General features: G+C 51.5%; 1 protein-coding gene across 2 annotated transcripts; it reads right to left on the reverse strand.

Moving 5' to 3' along the window:
* Positions 1 to 2,948: 2,948 nt before the first annotated feature.
* Positions 2,949 to 13,512, reverse strand: METRN (meteorin, glial cell differentiation regulator). 2 transcript variants are annotated; one of them, XM_077316366.1, is made up of 4 exons: positions 13,059 to 13,512; positions 9,127 to 9,554; positions 7,166 to 7,231; positions 2,949 to 5,980 (listed from the first exon to the last, which is right to left on the reverse strand). In XM_077316366.1, the coding sequence occupies exons 1-4, from the start codon at positions 13,145 to 13,147 to the stop codon at positions 5,664 to 5,666; spliced, it is 900 nt and encodes a 299-aa protein (XP_077172481.1). In that variant the 5' UTR covers positions 13,148 to 13,512; the 3' UTR covers positions 2,949 to 5,663. The 2 variants fall into 2 exon arrangements, with proteins under 2 accessions (XP_077172481.1, XP_077172484.1); XM_077316369.1 differs by having other exon boundaries at positions 7,166 to 7,225; positions 13,059 to 13,509.
* Positions 13,513 to 13,930: the final 418 nt, after the last annotated feature.

Consider the following 13,930-nt stretch of genomic DNA (forward strand, 5'->3'; position numbering starts at 1 on the left):
GACTTACGGTTGATTGTTGCCACCGATGAAATGGCTGAAAAGGTGTTTGGTAGAACCGGTAAACGTTTTAGCGCTTTTTCAACAAATGGGATCTCTGCAAAGGATTCACATTTTCAGTGTATGTGCCACAAATTCACGGCATACGGATTTGCACACTTCCAGGGAGGGCCTCGTGATCTCCTGGAATGACAACTCCTCTCCTAGAGGAAACAACATCTTTGCATGGTAGAGCCTGTGGGATCCCCTTCCTAACCCTAACCCCAAGCTCCAATCCCTAAACCTCCGGGAATCTCCCAACCCAAAAGGGCTCCCAATCTGTAGTTTTTCCATGTGAATTTTTTCGGTGGCCCTGGTAGAAAACGAATTTATAAAAAGGTGATTCGTTGGAGACTCCAGGGGGAAAAGACTACCGTTTCCTACAGTATGAGAATGTAGATAGGAAGTTCTAGGGTTACCACTTCAGCCCTAGCTGGGTAAATACCTGAAGATTTGGAGGCAGAGGAGGGCAGAATTTGGGGATGAGACGGAGCTCAATGGGGATAAGATTCCATAAAGTCCATCCTCCAAAGGCGCTGATGGCCATTGTCAAGAGATCACTTGGAATTCGGAGAAATCTCCAACCAGCACCTCGAGGTTGGGAAGTCAAGGCTCCCTTTGGGAGGTCATCTCTTGCCTTGAGGCTTTTGGAAGAGACGGACAGTCTGTCGGGAGGAGCCACCGGAGAGGCCTCACGTTCCGGACCCGATCCCCCCCTTCCTCCCTGGCCGTTCTCAGCGAAATATTGGCCTCCTGCGGGAGGGGGAGCCGCAAAATAGAGAAATGAATTCATTAGCAGAGATAAAGCAGGGGTGGGGGTGGCGGGTGGGAAAAGAAGAACAAAGGACGGATGGGAATTCGGGAGCATGGGAGCACCGATGCCAGATCTCTGTGTTTGGCTGGGAAAATTCATGTTTAACAAGCCTGCACAATGAGGCCTTGTGGTTTGAGACCTATGACAGAAATAAGCCCTGACAGCATCTCGGATGGCAGTCGCTCTCCAGCCCTCTTCCCTCTCTCGCTCTCCCCAGCCCCTCCTCGGCCAAAGCTATTTCAGCAATGCAACCGGCCCCCCGGACCCCCACTCCTGCACCTCCCGCCTCCCTCCCCTCCGCTCCTTCCTCAAGGCCATGGCAACACAGGCGGCCGGCTCTGCATACGCCAAGATACTTTGTGGGAATTAACCTCCGTCCCCAGCAGTCTCTCTCCCGGCTTCTGCGGAGGCTCCTGCAGGGAGCAGAGGTTGACGGCACGGATGCCCTTGCTGCCTGCTTGCCCCCCTTCCACGCCTTCTGTACAGATCCCGAGAACTCAGAACGAGCATCGCTTGGCAGCTCATGTGGCAGTCTAAGAGCTGGGAGGTCCATGTTCGACCCCCTAGTCTGCCTCAGCCTCGGGCCAGTTGTATGCTCTCAGCTGAACCGACCTCGGGCAATTGTTATCAGGAGTCACCTCCATTTTGTTAGGTCTCGGTATTATTGAGGGACAGTGCGAGGTGGTGGTTAGAGCAGAGTTTCTAGGGACTGTGTGGTGCCACGAAGGCCGCTCAATGGGACCGCCATGTGAAGGTTTTCAAAATGGCGGCTGGGGAGAGCCCTCGCACCCTCTGACTGCCGTTTCCAGCTCCAAGTGAAGAGGAAAGACAAAGGGTTTTGATTTATTTTTTTAATTGTCTACCATTATTTGGGCAAGTTGACCCGCCCACTCCCCAAGTGGCCAATGATGGGCCCGGAGGGGTTGGGAAGGGGAAGGTCTTTGGCCATTTTAACGTTTGCCGTTTGAGGCTCCTCTCACTTCTGGGGCGGGGCGCGGTAGGGAGGCGTGGCCATTTGACATCACTTCCTGGTTCCTTGAAGCTGGAAAAGATTTCAGCGATACTTCCATGGTCAAAAGGTTGAAAAAGTGTCAGACCAGGGCGTGGGGAGGGGGCGTGGCTCAGTGGTAAAGCCTCAATTTGGAAGACCCCAGGTTCAATTCTACTTCATTTGTAACCCACCACGAGTCGGTTCCGGGAGTGGCGGGCAATAAATTGGGTGATGCTGATGATGATGATGCTGATGATGATATTTTGGGGGTGAAACCTGGGGGGGAGGGTGAGGAGGGGAGGGAATGTTATTCAATGAAGCACCACGCCATAAAATCCACCCTCCAAAATGGCAGTTTACCCCGGAAGAATTGACTCCTGTTGCTTGGAGATAGTCATAAGAGTGAGAGATTCCCTACCCAACTCTTGCAGATTGGCAACCCTGCTCCCAGCTGAGACCCCTCTCTGGTTTGGGCCTCCTCTGGAAGCCATTAAAAGGTGGCAAGTCATCATCTTCTTAGAACGGTGTTGCGTTGAGTGCGTCTGTGTTATGTTTAGTGCCCGCAGCACACCCAGCTGAGATTTTCCGCCCCAGGAGCCAGAATTAATGTTCTGGCCCAGTCCTTGGTTACTGCACATTCCAGCGCCTGTGAAATTATGCACGCCGCTGAGTTGGCCGCTCCCCTAGACAAAGGACTCTCTCTCACCGAAATAGCCTCCAGATCTTCGTTAGTTTTGTTTGAAGGCTACCGAGGGGGGAAAGAATCCCTCCAGCGAGGGGTGAAAGTCCTTTTTTCCCCCTACAGACGAGTCATTATTAAGAACTCTGATGTATTTTTAATATAACCCTTCCCACATTTAAAAAAAAAAACACACCAGGATTAAGGAACAAATTGACAAAGAGAAAGCCCTCTGTTCCAAGCTGCAGAGAGTTGATCCTTGACCTGCGCGTGGAACAACATGTACAAAACCGTGGTTCAAATATTACAAGATCTCCTTCACACCGTTATCTAAAGAAAAGAATTCACTTACGGTTGGGTTGAAACATACTTGGCAGTGTCTTCCTAGCTGTGGAGATGCACTTTATATTAACATTTCACATTTTAAAAAAAAAATGACACACAGACACACAGACACACAAACACGACAATAAATTTTAGATCTGAGCGACAAATTCACAAATTTGGTATCGTTATAACTTTAGTGCACATATGATACGCTCCCCCCCACCCTCGTGGGGAGACAATGGTACAAAATCCCAGGACTCAGATGCCGATGAGGCTGTCATAGAGCATAGAGGTTCGCAGTGGATTTAATTGAGGGGTTTGGGATGGAGCTAAATTGAAATACGGGGTGCAGTTATCCGCCAGTGAGCCCTGCTGGCTTTTGCGGGGCTTACTTCCCAATAAATGCACATAGGGATCGAACGGTTAGGTCAGCCTTTTTCGAACTTTTGACTGTGAAGGAGCCCCTGAAATAATTTCTCAGACTTCACAGTGCCCCGGAAGTGATGTCAGTTGGCCACACGCCCTACCACGCCCCCGGAAGTGACACCCTTAGTCCACCTTTTGCTCTCTCCTCCCTCCTTTCCTACTACTATGGTGGTACGAGTAGGAGTTGAGAAAACAGCCCAGACTGCCCTCCCAAACCAAGCCACTTCAGAGCTCTCATGGACCCCCTTCAGAGCTCCCACAGAGCCCTGGTTGGGAATCCCTGGGCTAGGTCAACATTTTCTCCGAGTGGTGTTCCAAGCGGGTTGTTACATTTCCTGCACCCGTAATGCGGCATGTCCCCTTTTGGAGACTGTTAAAATGGTTTCCCAGAATCCCCTCCTTCTCTTTGCTTGGTCAATGAGGCCTCAGAGGACTGGGCAGTGCAGGAACCAATCTGCTGCCTCACACTAGGGATCCCCGCGTCCTTTCTCCATCTTACAGTGATAGAACCGTAGATTTGGAAGGGTCCCTACAGGCCATCTAGTCCGCCCCCCTGCTCGAGGCAGGAGTAGCCTAACGCATCCATAAAACGTTGTAGCATACTTGTCCAACGTTGTAGCACATTGATCACTGACCCGCCATGTTAAATATTTACAAAAGCTGGAGGAAGTGAGAAGTATATAAGTAAACCTAAACGTTTCTGAGATTTAGCAGCATCTTTTTTTTTCTTCCTTCCCTGCAATATTGTGAATATGTTCCTGGTGACAACGAGGGCATTGTTTTTGTGGTGGTCGCAAAACTTAGGAGCTAGCTTGGCGGGACGGGGAGATGGAGACCTGAGTGGCACCAGTGACAGGGAGGGATCCTGTCCTTGCTATTCTGTTCTAGTCTCTCTTCAGTTCCCCCAAACAACCATGAATTGAGTAGTCAACCTAATCTCCACCTTGGGAGGCCGTACTCCAGGAAACGGCTGGCCCATGGGTGGTCAAACGTTTCCAGAGGTTCATGGACTACAATTTCCATGAGACCATGCCATTGTGGCCAATTGGCAAGGGCTCATGGGAACTGTACTCCACAAACATCCGGAGACCCCCAGTTTGGCCACCCCTGGGCTAGAATCAATGGTTTAAGGAATGACGGGACTCAAGGAAGTCAGAAGAGAAGGAGGCCATAGAATCATAGAATCATAGAGTTGGAAGGGGCCATACAGGCCATCTAGTCCAACCCCCTGCTCAACGCAGGATCATAGAATCATAGAGTTGGAAGGGGCCATACAGGCCATCTAGTCCAACCCCCTGCTCAACGCAGGATCAGCCCTAGCATCCTAAAGCAAAAAGCCAGATCCCGACCCCATGACTAATTTTTAGATGCTCGTCGCAACTCAAGTTTTTGCACTCCTGGTTACAACCAACAGACCATCTCCATGCCAAACTGCATTTGAAACTTCCCCCTTCCTCCCACAATTCAGAGGTCAGGCTTTGTTCCCAGATCTTCTGGACACCCTTGAAAGGGCAGCTGAACCCCAAAAAGGCTCATGAGACTGTGGCATCCAGGTCGGATTTGTGGTGTTGCTTGAAGGGCCTCAGAACTTGCCCAGCTCTGTCCCCTTCCCACACACAGACTCTGGTTCTTCGTCCTGAAAAGGGCAGCTTGATGTCACAGGCGGGCAATCAAATTTCACAGAGGTCAGAAGAGGAGTTACAGTTACGGCGGCATGCCAAAAAGACATGGACCCGATCTCCAGTTCCCGGTCTTCAAGTGAAGATCTGTCCAAGCTGCATCTGCGGCATAGCATGTTGCACGCAGATGCAAATGTTACGGGAAAGCTCTTCAGAAGTCCCTACCCTCCTGCTCCCGGATCCCTCTGTCCCCTACCAGATGCCGTTCACTGTCTTCCATCTGGGAGTGGGAGGGAAACATGTGTCCCAGTGGGGGTGAAAATCAAGACCCTGTTTTCTCAGCAAGAGAATCCCAGTCTGCTTGAGATTTTGGTCACCAACTAAGAAGTCCTCCTGGGATGTGATTCTGCCTTGGTGCAGAGAGGCAGTCTGTGGGGAGTGGTGGAGCAGAGTCTTCCAATGTCTCTCCATCGGTCCTTGGGTACAATGCTAATTCTTCACACGCGGAGACCTGGGAGGAATTCCCTTCATATTATCCCCTGCATGTCGCAGTCTAACCAGGAAGCAGCCAAACCCACAGTCTCTGGACTAGCCTATCGCTGCTCCTTTTGGGGTGTCAGTTTAGGGCAGGCCCTCTAGTCTGAAACAACAAAAGAATGCCTTCTGTAAGCAAGGAGAGCATCTGCCACTCCCTTCTCAAGTGGACTGCGACTTGTTTTCTCCCTCCCCAAATCTGAAGTCAGGTTCGGTTCGTCTCCCCTCTGCCCCGAATCAGTCCAACGAAACTTCGCAGGGGTTATCGTGAGCCCGCCGCGCGTCCTCGTAGACCTGGCGGAAGTCTTTGTAGCGAGGGGCGCAACTCAGCCACGCCTCGCCGAAGTGCAGCCACCCCGTGAACAGGAAGCTGCCGGGTCCCGGCTTCACCCCGCACCGCAGCAGGGTACGGATGCTGCCGGCCGACTTGCCGTACTTGCCGACGGGCTGGAACAAGGCGAATTTCTGGCGGTGGATCCGGGTGGCGCTCACGTTGATGATCGATTCTTGTAAGCCCACGTCGTTGGCGACCGTCCGGATATTGCCGCGGATGACTGAGGGAGGAGGGGGAGAAAATGAGACAGAGGCCCGTGGACGACAATTCCCATGAGCCCCTGCCAACTGTGCTCTAGGGCAGGGGTGGTCAATGGACTACAATTCCCATGAGGCCCTGCCAGCGAACGCTGGCAGGGCCTCATGGGACTTGTAGTCCATGGACATCTGGAGGGTCACAGTTTGATCACCCCTGCTCTAGGGACTATCAAGGCCAGCCTTGTCACAGCTGTTTTGAGTCTCCTCTAGCACATGATCCTTCCAACCAGAGATGTTGGGCCCTGAATCTGGGACTTCCAGATGCTGTTCCACTGAGCCACTGTCCCTTCTCAGCCCAAGCCACTCTGGGGGGAGCTCAACAAGCAAGGCACTGCAGTAGCCAAGCCAAGCACCAGTAGAAGTATCCACCAATTAGAGTTGCCAGTTCTGGGTTGAGTGAAGTCAGAAGTGGGTGGCATTTGGGGCAGGGAGGGACCTCAGGGGAGTATAATACTATGGGATCCACCCTACAAAGCATCCTTTTCCTCCAGGGGGACTGATCGCTTTAGTCTGGAGATGAGTCAGAATTCCAGGGGATCCCCAGGCCCCACCTAAGACCTGGCATCTTTCCGGCCAATATTTTATAGGATAAATAGAAACGATCCTTTGGGGTTGCCTGTTCTGAGGCAAATGGCCGCCTATAATCAAGACCTGGCCAATTATTTGCAGGCGGTTTGCCTGTTTTGGGATAGGCGGGGCTTAGCCTCTCTCAGACATTCTGTCCGGCACAGGGACGAGCTCTCGCATGGCAAATCCCCTTGTTCTTCTGTTTGACTTCCTGGGGTTGCCGTGGCAACCCTGGAGTGGGCTGCCTGCGGACCCCCGTGACCTCTCCTTCCATTGTGCAGAGTTGCAAATCAGGAGGGGGTGGGGTTAGCGGAGCATGCAGGTCCCGTCATTCGCAATGCCCACAGACATTTGAAACCAGCAGAGAGAGAGAGAAAGAGAGAGAGAGAGAGAGAGAGAGAGAGAGAGAGAGAGAGAGAGAGAGAGAGAGAGAGAGAGAGAGAGAGAGAGAGAGAGAGAGAGAGAGAGAAGCCACCAAGCTGAGGAGATAGATTTCTTTATGGGAAGTTTGACTCTGACCTTGCAGCTACTAAAGCAGGAACAGGGAAGAGGATAAACAATGAGGAGGAAGAGATACTCACCAAAATCACTCGTACAAACAGCCATCAGGATCTCGGTGTTATTGCACGGCCGGCAGGTCCCTGCAGCTCCCAAAGAGAAAGAAGGACAGACTCTTAACCACGGGGAGCTCCCGGCACCCATTCAAAGGGTTAGATTTTCAGTTCTGCAAGAGCCGATTGGCTAGTGACCATGCCGTCCCTCTTATTAGTTTATGCCGCAGACAGCCTCGCATGAATTCAGGGCTTGCATTCTCCCCCTGCCTGAGTGTGCATACAATTGTTCGTAATTGCACGTTTTGGAAAGGGAGCACATGGGCATGGGTTTTTTGTGGGTGTGAAGGACTGTCATGTCACGTCCAACCTATGAAATTAACATCCCCCAGCGTCCCGTGCAAGGGAGCCATTCTGGAGCTGTGATTCCCCGGGGCAGCTCTCCCGCCGTGGCCAAAGCGTGCCGGAGCTTGTGTCGGACTGTGGCCTCTGGGTCAAGGTCCCCTGGGGCAAGGCCTTGCCAAAAGCTATTCCCCGTTGGGTCGAGGGCCCGTGTTGCTATGGCGACCCGCGTCCAGGCCTTATCTGGGACTCCCCCGTGGGGCTGCCACACACTGGACTTTTGTTAACTCGGAGATGAGGCCGATTAGATGTTCCCCCTCCAGCCTTGTGTTTCTGATAGCCGAGCACACTCCGGACCAACGTCTCCGGTTACCCTGCCCGCCGCCTCTGCTGGCTTTGAGGGAGGCCCTGGACATAGTCAGTCCTTGAAAAACCAGGCCGCTCCGGTTGCTTTCGACCTCCGCCGGGACTGTGCTTTGCCAAAATAAATGCCCCAGAACATTCTAAAACAAAACGTGTCCTTCCTTTGTGAATACTGTCTGGATGCGATCTGAACGATCTCTCTTTGCGTGCAAGAACCTCATGTGCGGAACAGATGGCCGCGGCTTGGGTTGAGGATGCTGACGCTATTGTAAGCAGAGGGCCGGAGCGACGGGTGCCAGCTTAGGTTGGGAAATACCTGGAGGCTTTGGGGATTTGGAGAGGGGAGGGATTTGAGTGGGGGACAATGCCAGACAGAGTCCAAACAGCCCTTTGCCGATCCTTGTAACCTGGAAAACAGTTGTGATTCTGGGGGACCTCCAGATGCCACCAGGCGACTGGTAGCTCTAACTCAAAGGTTGACTGCTGTTGAAATCTTTTTAGTCACCATGGCTAGTAGCCACTGTTTACAGTTGCTGGGTCCACTGGTCCAGGTAGGGGGCTTCCCCACTTTCCAGACCCACCTCGCCCCACAAAAAAGACTTACCCTAAATTGAAAAAATGCCGCATTTTGACACAATCTGCTACTGTCACCCTGGAGTCCATATGTTGGGGTCTATGCCCAGTTGCTGGCCCTCCAGGGGAACTGGTTAGCCACTGTGTGAGATGATAACATAAAATAAGCCCTCCTGGATCAGACCGGTGGTCCATCTAGTCCAGCCTCCTGTTTCACACAATGACCAACCAGTTCCTCTGGAGGGCCAGCGACAGGGCAGAGAGGCCAAGGCCTTCATGGAGATATCACAAGAGCCTTGCTGGGTCAGGCCAGTGAAGGTCCATCTAGTCCAGCCTCCTGTCTCACACAGCAGCCAATCAGTTCCTCTGGAGGACCAACAACAGAAGTGATGTCCACACATCAGGATCCCTTTAAGGGGCGATGTTCTGGTGTTTGGGCAAAACTCTATGGTTTGAAGCAAATCCCACCACAGAGTCTTGCCCAAAAGCCAGAGTATCCCCACCCAACATCACTTCCAGGCTACATCAACATGTCACGTCGCTCCCAGAAAGCACCGCCCACCGATGAACCTGGCCACCCAACCACAGATGGACCTATCTGAGAGATCACTGGGAGATCAGTTGTAACAGCAGCAGCTCTGTTGGCTACCCTAGATCATAGAGCTGGAGTGCCAAACAAGACCCCCATCACGTGCCACAACTGGACAACGTACCTTCCATGCTGAGGTTTCCAGACGGCCAAGAGAAGTGAGAGTTCCAGTCGCCCCTCAGCTCGTACCGGAAGGCGGCGATCCGGCGGCTGATGTCCTGGTGCAGGGTGGATTGGAGGAACAGCGCCACCTTCTCCCTGGGCAGCCAACTGAAGCAGCGCACTGTGGGCTGCAAGGCCGCATTGGCCTCCGAGAGCAGGAGCTCCAAGATGCCGTCCCTCTCCAGGTAGATCTGAGCCCCACGGAAGCTGCTGGACGATTTGATGCAGGCTGTGACGCGCCGTGGGGTCTTCTCTTTGCTCATGGAGCGCGTGGAAAGGCGGGGAAAGAGGCTCAAGCGCAAGGCTCCCGCGGGGTACAGCCACTCCAGCGATCCCTCCGCGCAGTGCAACGAGATCTGCTCCACGCTGCCTGATTCTTGGGACAGGCCACTGCAACGTAAGAAAATATGCATTGTCGGAAATATAATATTGTTGATATTGCTGTTTGATGGGTTGGGTCTGTCTTTTACATAGCTGTCGACCGCCGTGAGCCAGTTCGCAGAGAGCGGCGGTTATATGAATCCGAATAATAAATATAAATAAATTCCTGAACAGAAAGCCAGCCTTCTTGCCACACAATGCAATCCAGATGGCGGAAGGCACTCAGTCAACTCGTGCCTTTTCAATCAGACAGAGTCCTCTCATCTGCCGCCTTTTGCCGAGGATCAAGAGCGCCACAGAACAGATGTGTGGGCTGCTTTGTTCCTTGTATCTCCCCAATGAGAACTTCTCTCTTTTGGCTGCCCTCTAGAGGGCCTTCAGTACCCGAAATTGGAATGAATGAATGAATGAATGAATGAATGAATGAATGAATGAATGAATGAATGAATGAATGAATGAATGAATGAATGAATACTGGGGGAGATTTCCCCAGGTCACAGCCTGGAGAGGTGCCCCCTGCAGGAATGTACACCCCTGCGCACAAACATAAATCTTCAAATTCCTACAGTCCAAGCAGCTTCCCTCCAAGGAATGGAGGTCTTTTCACTAGATTCCTTGGCCTAGAAGTATTGTCAGAAAACACAGCAGACGTAAGATCAAGGAAGGAGAAAGGTTGTCTCATAGCATTAAAGCCGTCTTTTTCAACCTTTTGACTATGGAGGAACTCCTGAAATCTTTTTTGGGGGGCTTCGAGGTAACCCGGAATCGGTGGCGTTTCCCTTCAGAGAAGGTAGCGCAGAAGGAAGATGCAGGAGCCAGCCAATCGATTGATCGATCATTTATCATTTCGATTACGGAGAAAGAGAGTAGGGCTGCAGAGCAACAGGAGAAAAGGGCTCCACTCCTCTAGTGACGTGAGAGGTCGTCTGACTTTCTGGGAAAGACTGCAGAACCCCTGGGGAGATCTCACGAAACCCCTGGGTAAACCCTTCCATATTAAAGGTGATTTTTATTAAATTTAATGTTTTTGCATTTTGAGGCTTGCTGTTCACCTGTCCATTGTGATCCGTACAGGAACCAAAAGCAGTTTGTGGACTATCGTCCAAAGACCTCTGGATTAAGTGAACATGGACATTCCAAAAATACCATCTGTGAGTCACCTGAGCGAGACAACCATTTGGAGTTGTTTAAATCAATAAAACGCGCCAGCAAACGGTTGCTCAATTCAGACGTAAACTGAATTGGTTTCACCAGCGGGTTGCGAAACCAGAATTTCGCTTCCAGGGCAGTCATCCAGATCTTTCTTTGCTGCGACTAAGGTTAGTTCTCCTTCTCTCTGTTTTCCTGCAAGGACCCGGCAGGTATCCCAGCCTGCATTGTAGCAAGGGGTATACGTGTGCAGTAGAGCCATCCAAGACGTCCAAGTTGGCGTTGCAAAAAAACACACATAGTTACGACAAACCACGGTTTATCAGCCAACTTCAGACCACGCTTTCAGATCTTGGTTTGGCAAAGTCCTAACGAATCATTGTAAGTAGATCGGAGGACCGTACTGATCACATGCTGAGTCACTCAGTTCTCGCCTACACAAAGAACTTCCCTCTCCCCGTTTCCGGGTGTCAGTTCTCTCCTGGCTTCTGTGCCAGGGATGGGGCGGAGCCTGCATGTCTACTGCCACATCTTGACTCCTCCCCCAAGTCCTCATCAACCCTGGCTGTTAACCCAGATGGTGATGTCAATTCCAGTGACGTGTAATTTGGGGGGGGGCGTGGCAGGGGGCGTGGCCAGCTGACCACTTCCTGGTCTCCTCGAAGCTGGAACGATTATTTCAGGGGCTCCTTCATGGTCAAAAGTTTGAAAAAGACGGCTCCAAATAGCCCTTCCTCTACCTGTATGAAGAGTCAACAGAAATTCATATTTTTGGAAGGGGGAACGACACCGTTTTGCAGAAGGAAACAGGAACGTTCTCATCTCCCCGCAAGGATCACTGCTTGAGCACGCACATGGACACCTTTGCACACTTGTCGTTACACATCTGCATTTGCAGATCCTGCACAATAATTAATCTGTGCTACACAATAACCAATCATTGCATCCCACAAATCTCTCGCAAAGTGGAAGCAGGACTAGGCACAGGTGCTGGGAGAATTGCTAGGGGGGAAACGGGCAGGCAGAATGTGAAGATTAATCTCACTGTGGTATATGAAAAAAATCCAGTTTTTAGGGGGGTGGGTAGCTAATGAACAAAACCTGGTGTTTTATTGAGCTCGGCATCGTTAGAAAAACATGGCAATTCGCTCAGCGTTCCAAAACTGTCTTTCGTGTGTTTGAGGCATTCTTCCCCAAAAATGTTTATGAAAGCTTCATTGGCCTCTGAGAGTTTAAGCATTGTTTAGTCATGTTCAAAAAGAGTAAAGGGGCTTTCACATCCACTAAATAACATGGTTCGAATCCACTTCAGCGCCTTTTATAAGATTTTTGAGACCAAGACTGTGTCCAATCAGTATATGAATTTCAACTCAGCTTGACTTTTCTTGCTAAAAAAAAAAAAAAAATCCACCCAACGGTTATTGACTTGACTACTGTAACACACTCACAACAGGGGCTGCCCTTGAAGACTGTTTGGGACATATGTGGCTCAGTCCCTTGGCCAGAAGAATTGTACCCTGTGCCACACTATAACTTCCATGCACTGTTTACTATGCTAGCAGGGACAGAAGCTTTGGGGAGCTGGTGTTCACTTGTCTCCACGTATCCCCCCAAAACAAGAACCTAAAACTAAACTATCCCTCTGTTTCCGATGAAGCCTCCCAGGGTGAAATCCAGCCCAAGAGGATCCCTGTTGGTCTACTGCAGCAAAGAGGGTGCAATCTCCATTTCAAATCTTCAACTAAAGCAACAGGCGAGCCAGATATGAGTCCAAGATCTTTGTGGAATCTAACAATAAAGAGCTTTTCTGACTTCCGAAAGATCGTGCCCTGAATCTTTCGTTGGTCTCTAAGTGGATTCAAGCTCCAAAAAAACAGAGGAGACCTCAACCCAATTTTTAAAAATATTGCTCCATGGAAAATCTGAGTGGGCAAACCAATACCCAAAATTGACCAAGGCTCCGTTCAAAATGACCCAACCGGAGACTGACCAGATAAATCAGAAGCAAAGCTCAGAGGCACAGTTCCTATAGAAAACCTCTCACTGAATAGAAGTTATCCCCCTTTGTCGGTACCAACTCAACCAAGGGACGGCTGACAGGCCTGGTTCTCCGTTAAGAAGACTGCCTCTCCCTGCCCCTCCCAATCTTCCAAAACCTACCTGCTTCCCCCACCCCCTTTCTTTCCACTGACTTCTTCCCAAACCTATCTTTGCTGGCACCTCTGTCAAATGTGGCATGCAACAGGTTGGAAGACCCCAGACCCTGCTGTTACCCAGACCGAGAGTGACAAACCAGGGGGCAAAATATCTAGCAGGGAAGCCCAGCGACTAGTTACCAGCAAGGGATTTGGGGATCGTACCTACCTCCCTCTCCAGCTGCACTGGTCTTCGGAGTAACTGCAAAGGGCAGGATCCAAGAGGAGGAGGCAGAGAAGCGTCAAGGCCAAAGGCATGCTTAAGGTCGCGTCTCCCGGCCGAGCCGGAGGCGGGGAAGGAATCAAATGTGGGGGAAGGAATCCTTTGGCGGCACCATCCTGGATCTCCCCCGAGGAATCAGCAGCCCCCCTGGCTCTCCATCACCCATCTCCCGGCTGCTGTCTCCTTCAGGCGGCACAGGGGCCCGTCCTCGCCCCAGCCCCTGCAGATGGGGACTGAGATTTGGGGCAGGAGGGAGAAGAGGAAGGACAGCTCCTTTCCGAGATGCTCATGGTGAATTGGAAAGTCACTCTGAAGAATAGGGAGGGGGGTCTTGCGGATCTCTAGTCTGTTTCCACTGGGCTAGAGGGAGGAAGGGAGAGCTACTCTTGTGTGTGTGTGTAGGGGGGGGGGACTCTTTGTGAGTCTCCAATCCCAGCCAGGCTGAGGAAACTTTCAGCCAATTGGAGCCGGGGGAAAGGAGGGGGGCGGTTCTCCTCTGGACTAACAAGTAGAGCTTTTGGAGAACAATGTGATAAAAGGCGGACAAGGATGGGAGGCGGGGCCGTCTTTGGAATCACTGTGAAATTATTCCTGGCCAGATGTGAGGGGGAGTCCGTGGAGAGCGGGTGGCCAGGGGTGGCTTGCACATTCCTTTTGGCTGTGTGCTTTACAAAGGAGGACCTTTTAAGCAGCAAGGAAACGGTTGCCATCTTTGGGGTGGGAAGGACCTGGGGGCTTTGGGGATGGAGCCGGGAGCAGGAGGGATTTGGGGCATGAAGGGAACTCTTTGGGGGATAATGCTATGGAGCTTCCCCCCC

Source organism: Paroedura picta, chromosome 17 (genome assembly GCF_049243985.1).
Source record: "Paroedura picta isolate Pp20150507F chromosome 17, Ppicta_v3.0, whole genome shotgun sequence".
Classification (NCBI taxonomy): domain Eukaryota; kingdom Metazoa; phylum Chordata; class Lepidosauria; order Squamata; family Gekkonidae; genus Paroedura; species Paroedura picta.

Coding starts and splice junctions, on each gene's coding strand:
- METRN (XM_077316366.1), bottom strand. CDS start 13,147: ATGCCTTTGGCCTTGACGCTTCTCTGCCTCCTCCTCTTGGATCCTGCC. Junction 9,555..13,058: donor CAGTGCAGCTGGAGAGGGAG/GTAGGTACGATC, acceptor CTTACGTTGCAG/TGGCCTGTCCCAAGAATCAG. Junction 5,981..7,165: donor TGTTTGTACGAGTGATTTTG/GTGAGTATCTCT, acceptor CTCCTCCCTCAG/TCATCCGCGGCAATATCCGG.